Source organism: Salvelinus namaycush, unplaced genomic scaffold, assembly GCF_016432855.1.
Source record: "Salvelinus namaycush isolate Seneca unplaced genomic scaffold, SaNama_1.0 Scaffold40, whole genome shotgun sequence".
Taxonomy (NCBI): Eukaryota; Metazoa; Chordata; class Actinopteri; order Salmoniformes; family Salmonidae; genus Salvelinus; species Salvelinus namaycush.
In genome coordinates this window covers 421582-427937 of record NW_024061008.1, presented here as the reverse complement: position 1 = coordinate 427937, position 6356 = coordinate 421582, and the positions used below count along the sequence as shown (strand labels likewise).

The following is a 6356-nucleotide window of genomic DNA, read 5'->3' as shown; positions in this document are numbered from 1 at the left end:
CCATCTGATGATACCCCCGGACAGGGCCAAACAGGCAGGATTTAACCCCACCCACTTTGCCAAAGCACAGCCCCCACACCACTAGAGGGATATCTTCAACCACCAACTTACCATCCTGAGACAAGGCCGAATATAGCCCACAAAGATCTCCGCCACGGCACAACCCAAGGGGGGGCGCCAACCCAGACAGGAAGACCACGTCAGTGACTCAACCCACTCAAGTGACGCACCCCTCCTAGGGACAGCATGGAAGAGCACCAGTAAGCCATTGACTCAGCCCCTGTTATAGGGTTAGAGGCAGAGAATCCCAGTGGAGAGAGGGGACTGGCCAGGCAGAGACAGCAAGGGCGGTTCGTTGCTCCAGAGCCGTTCCGTTCACCTTCACACTCCTGGGCCAGACTACACTCAATCATATGACCTACTGAAGAGATGAGTCTTCAGTAAAGACTTAAAGGTTGAGACCGAGTCTGCGTCTCTCACATGAGTAGGCAGACCATTCCATAAAAATGGAGCTCTATAGGAGAAAGCCCTGCCTCCAGCTGTTTACTTAGAAATTCTAGGGACAATTAGGAGGCCTGCGTCTTGTGACCGTAGTGCACGTGTAGGTATATATGGCAGGACCAAATAGGAAAGATAGGTAGGAGCAAGCCCATGTAATGCTTTGTAGGTTAGCAGTAAAACCTTGAAATCAGCCCTAGCCTTAACAGGAAGCCAGTGTAGGGAGGCTAGCACTGGAGTAATATGACCAAAGAGGTAAGTCTGTAGATAAGGAGGGGATCCAGATAGGGACACATTGTGTTGTCTCATCATCATCATCAGCATCTAATTGTGTGAGAGGGTTCCAGGGTAGAGGTCATTAGAGAGAGGTGATTAGAGAGGGTTCCAGGGTAGAGGTGATTAGAGAGAGATGATTAGAGAGGGTTCCAGGGTAGAGGTCATTAGAGAGAGGTGATTAGAGAGGGTTCCAGAGTAGAGGTCATTAGAGAGAGGTGATTAGAGAGGGTTCCAGGGTAGAGATGATTAGAGAGGGTTCCAGGGTAGATGTCATATGAGAGAGGTGATTAGAGAGGGTTCCAGGGTAGAGGTCATTAGAGAGAGGTGATTAGAGAGGGTTCCAGGGTAGAGGTGATTAGAGAGGGTTCCAGGGTAGATGTCATATGAGAGGGGTGATTAGAGAGGGTTCCAGGGTAGAGGTGATTAGAGAGAGATTATTAGAGAGGGTTCCAGGGTAGAGGTCATTAGAGAGAGGTGATTAGAGAGGGTTCCGGGGTAGAGGTGATTAGAGAGAAATGATTAGAGAGGGTTCCAGGGTAGAGGGGATTAGAGAGAGGTGATTAGAGAGGGTTCCAGGGTAGAGGGGATTAGAGAGAGATTATTAGAGAGGGTTCCAGGGTAGAGGTGATTAGAGAGAGGTGATTAGAGAGGGTTCCAGGGTAGAGGTGATTAGAGAGAGATGATTAGAGAGGGTTCCAGGGTAGAGGTGATTAGAGAGAGATGATTAGAGAGGGTTCCATTGGAGAGATTTACCACTGAGGGAAAGGTACCTCATCAGCCCGTGTGTGTGTGTGTGCGTGTCACAGTAGTTCAGACCATGGAGTGCCCGGTCAGCGACCTAGCCCACCCTTTTATAGGAGAGTACACCACACACAGGCCAATATAATAATATAATGCCCTGCCCACTATGAAGGCCTTTCATTAAAACCAGATGTATCTCTCTATAGGATGTATCTCTCTATAGGATGTATCTCTCTATAGGATGTATCTCTCTATAGGATGTATCTCTCTATGGGATGTATCTCTCTATAGGATGTATCTCTCTATAGGATGTATCTCCCTATAGGATGTATCTCTCTATAGGATGTATCTCTCTATGGGATGTATCTCTCTATAGGATGTATCTCTCTATAGGATGTATCTCTCTATAGGATGTATCTCTCTATGGGATGTATCTCTCTATGGGATGTATCTCTCTCTATAGGATGTATCTCTCTATGGGATGTATCTCTCTCTATGGGATGTATCTCTCTATAGGATGTATCTCTCTATGGGATGTATCTCTCTCTATAGGATGTATCTCTCTATGGGATGTATCTCTCTATAGGATGTATCTCTCTATAGGATGTATCTCTCTATAGGATGTATCTCTCTATGGGATGTATCTCTCTATAGGATGTATCTCTCTATAGGATGTATCTCTCTATGGGATGTATCTCTCTATAGGATGTATCTCTCTATAGGATGTATCTCTCTATAGGATGTATCTCTCTATAGGATGTATCTCTCTATGGGATGTATCTCTCTATAGGATGTATCTCTCTATGGGATGTATCTCTCTATAGGATGTATCTCTCTATAGGATGTATCTCTCTATGGGATGTATCTCTCTATGGGATGTATCTCTCTCTATAGGATGTATCTCTCTATGGGATGTATCTCTCTATAGGATGTATCTCTCTATAGGATGTATCTCTCTATAGGATGTATCTCTCTATGGGATGTATCTCTCTCTATAGGATGTATCTCTCTATAGGATGTATCTCTCTATAGGATGTATCTCTCTATAGGATGTATCTCTCTATGGGATGTATCTCTCTCTCTAGGATGTATCTCTCTATGGGATGTATCTCTCTATAGGATGTATCTCTCTATAGGATGTATCTCCCTATAGGATGTATCTCCCTATAGGATGTATCTCTCTATAGGATGTATCTCCCTATAGGATGTATCTCTCTCTATATGATGTATCTCTCTATATGATGTATCTCTCTATATGATGTATCTCTCTATAGGATGCCAACCTCAACTGAAAAGGTTTCTGTGATTGTCACGAATTGCCCTTTTGCATAATATCTCAAATACATGTTTAATCTTTCTCATTTAAACTATTCATGAGTTACATGCAGGGTTATTTCATTATTTAACTAGACAAGTCAGTTAAGAACAAATTCTTAGTTACAATGACGGCCTACCAGGGAACAGTGGGTTATCTGCCTTGTTCAGGGGAAGAACGACAGATGTTTACCTTGTCAGCTCGGGGATTCTATCCAGCAACCTTTCGGTTACTGGTCCAACGCTCTAACCACTAGACCGTGCCGCTTTGCCATTAATTGCGAAATGTATTAATGACGGTGGTCTTATAACGAAATCCGAATATAGTTTGGTCACTGTGTGTGTGTATATGCGTGCACGCGCGTGTAGGTTCGCTCTCTGCGGCTTTCCCCTCCACGCACCTCCAATGTTTGCATTGCGCTCCAGCCGTCCATGGTATCAGCGACCCGCTGTGAGCTGGGATCCGCCCTGTGAGCTCCCTGGGCCGGCTTGCCTTTTAAACCTTAGCCGCTCTGCCGGGGTCCCAGCGGGGGGCAGAACCACTTAGCTGCATACCTTAAAGTAAAGAAAAATAAACAGTCAATCTTCGGCTACGGAAAACCTGCTGTTTACCTTTCTCTGTTCTGATAGAAATGGCTGAAGTTCTCACTGGCTTGTCTTTGCAGCATTTTTTATTTAACCTTTATTTAACTAGAAAAGGCATACAGTGATGCAGAATAGGTTATAGGCTATATATATGATCTGAATAAACTATTGGCTAGGTCTATTGCTAGGTCTGACCTCATACAGGAATTAAGGCAAATAAAACCTGACTGTTTTACGTAAAGAAATCCAGTAAATGTGTGTGGTCGTTTTGACACATCTAATTGCGCATGAGTGCCCAATAGGGCAGAACGCATAGGCAGAACGTGAAGAGGAAGATCTGACAACCCCCCCCCCCCCCCCCCCCCCCCAGCCGCTCCATCCCTTCCATTAGGTTTTTCAACAACTTTCCCGCTTTGAATACATTAAAAGAGGAACATTTTACTTTTTAATAGCGACTGTGCTCATGTGCAAAACACAAAACATTCTGAAATAATTTCTGGGCGCTGTGTTGTTTTTGGCTCAGAACGTCTAACAGACTATGATCGACCTTCTCCCGCCCACCCACCTCCTCAAGACGTCACCTCACCATCTCACCCAATCACAGCGCTCCCCAAAATCCCCACTCGGCGTGCTGCATGGTTATAAAGATATCCAACCGGCAGAGTACCTTCTCCGTGACACACGGAGCTGGCGCGAGACTGGATCAAGGTTAACTGTCTACACTCCTCTCTGAAAGGGACAAGAGTGTGGGAGAGAGAGGGAGAAAGAGAGGGAGAGTGAGAAAAAGATAGAGAAATACGGATCTTTACTCCTGTCTTAAAGGGACAGGATCCACCAGGTTTCCAGGGGGTGTCTAGGATGCTGTGACCCGGGTCAGGGGTTTAGGTCATCGGTCAGGGTTTAAGGGATCAGGTGATGTTTGGGGACATGATGTGTTCCCCGGTGGGGTCTCGGTCTCCGGTCGACAGCGCTGGGAACAGTGAGGAAGAGATCGACCAACACCAGAGGCCACGTAGAGGCACCAGAAAACAGTGGGCAAGCCGAAGGAGACCGAGGGAGCAGGATGAAGATGAAGAAGATGAGGGGAACCGGAATATCCAAAGCCCGGAGAAGAAGAGGGGGAAGAGGAGAGGAAGTGACTGGAGTGACATCAGCAGTGTGAGCAGCCTACCCAGGTCTCTGGAGGACACACAGAATCAGCGTGTCATGGCTAACGTACGGGAGCGACAGAGGACCCAGTCACTCAACCAGGCCTTCGCCTCGCTACGACAGATCATCCCCACACTGCCCTCAGACAAACTCAGCAAGATCCAGACTCTCAAACTGGCCACGCGGTACATAGGTAGGCTCCTTTCTGTTATTATAATCATTTAAGCAACCAATTAACCAATTATACATTTGAGGTGCCAATCCGTTAAGCACTTTGGCCTGTAATGTCATTACAAAAGGTGGCAATCCAAAAAAAGATGATGAAAGTGATGAGAATGATGAAGATTATTCTTATTCTAGACTTCCTCCACCACGTGCTGCAGGGCGAGGGTATGGGCCTGGATTTGGACGAGGCGCATGTGTCAGGAGCAGCCAGCTGTGGTTACGTGGCCCATGAGCGTCTGAGCTATGTCTTCTCAGTGTGGAGGATGGAGGAGGAAGCATGGCCGGGGTCCGTTACATCACACTAGTGCTCCCTCCACTGCAGGGGCACCGCCAAACAGGGTAGGTTGTCCTTTTATTCCTCACAACTTTCTTACACTCGTAACGTGATTGATGTACAACACACAAATAAAGGCAAGTTCGATTACCGAATGACACTAGTCAATATCTGTTTTTGAACAATATATTTATTAACATGATTTAAATTTGATCAAAATATCAGACAACATGGTAACTAATCCATATTTTTATTTATCCACAGATTATCCAAGAGAATCCATACTGGTTGGGGTGTTTCAACATGCTACAACTGGACTGTGGTCTACCGGAGAACGCAGGACTAAACCACCTAGCATGATGGAACACCTCGTAACGACGAATGTTAGAGACATAAACAAAGATTTACAACACTTTCTGTACTGTGTATCTCTATGGTGGGAGATATGCAGGCCTGTTTCTGTGTGCTTGATTCCAACAATCCATAAACCTTATAGGGGACACGCAGGGCAGATAATAGATCAAAAACCCATCAGTGGACAACTATAGATCATTTTGGTCTGTTCTAGACTTCACACACAGACATAGAGCCTGTCAGAATTCTCCACATGACCTCTACTACAGGAGGTTGGTGGCACCTTCATTTGGGGGATAAGGGCCCATAGTGATGGCTGGAGCGGAATTAGAGGAATGGTATTAAATACGTCAAACGTGTTGGACGCCATTCCATTGACTCCGGTCCAGCCAGTATTATGAGCCGTCCTGCCCTCAGCAGCCTCTACACTCTATTTCTCTCCGTGGGGATTGGCAACAGATGAAGTACCAGTCTCTGTATCAACAAACTCATACACATATTATTTTCTCCTGGATTCTGAAATAACAATTTATTGATTGGTGTTACAACGAAGAATGGGTCCATTTCTAAATGCATTTAAAATGTTGTAGTGTTGTAAATATCTTTAATTATCTTCTGAAATAACAATTATTGTATGTTTGAATTGACATTTGAGTAATTTAGCTGATGTTCTTATCCAGAGCGAGTGAATATACAATAACAGTAGGCTACCGATGTTTGCAGGGTTGGGTAGGTTACTTTATAAATATAATCTGTTACTTTCCAAAATTGTAATCTGTAATGTAATTTTGGGATTACCCAAACTCAGTAACGTAAATCTGATTACTTTCCCCTTAACTGGCATTAGGAAGACAAAAATGATCCATAAAATGCATTTGGTGTGTCATCATAGTGGTCTCTGACTTGTGGTCAGACACGCTCAGGTGAAAAAAAATGTAAA

General features: G+C 44.9%; 1 protein-coding gene across 1 annotated transcript; it reads left to right on the top strand.

Moving 5' to 3' along the window:
* Nucleotides 1-4124: 4124 nt before the first annotated feature.
* On the top strand, nt 4125-6356 carry LOC120041048 (twist-related protein-like). The gene is made up of 3 exons (XM_038986015.1): nt 4125-4756; nt 4924-5127; nt 5327-6356. The coding sequence occupies exons 1-2, from the start codon at nt 4330-4332 to the stop codon at nt 5091-5093; spliced, it is 597 nt and encodes a 198-aa protein (XP_038841943.1). The 5' UTR covers nt 4125-4329; the 3' UTR covers nt 5094-5127; nt 5327-6356.

Excerpts from the sequence above, each read along its gene's own strand:
- LOC120041048 (XM_038986015.1), top strand. The coding sequence starts at position 4,330 with ATGTTTGGGGACATGATGTGTTCCCCGGTGGGGTCTCGGTCTCCGGTC. Across the intron at positions 4,757-4,923 it reads ACTGGCCACGCGGTACATAG|ACTTCCTCCACCACGTGCTG; the intron begins GTAGGCTCCTTT and ends TTCTTATTCTAG.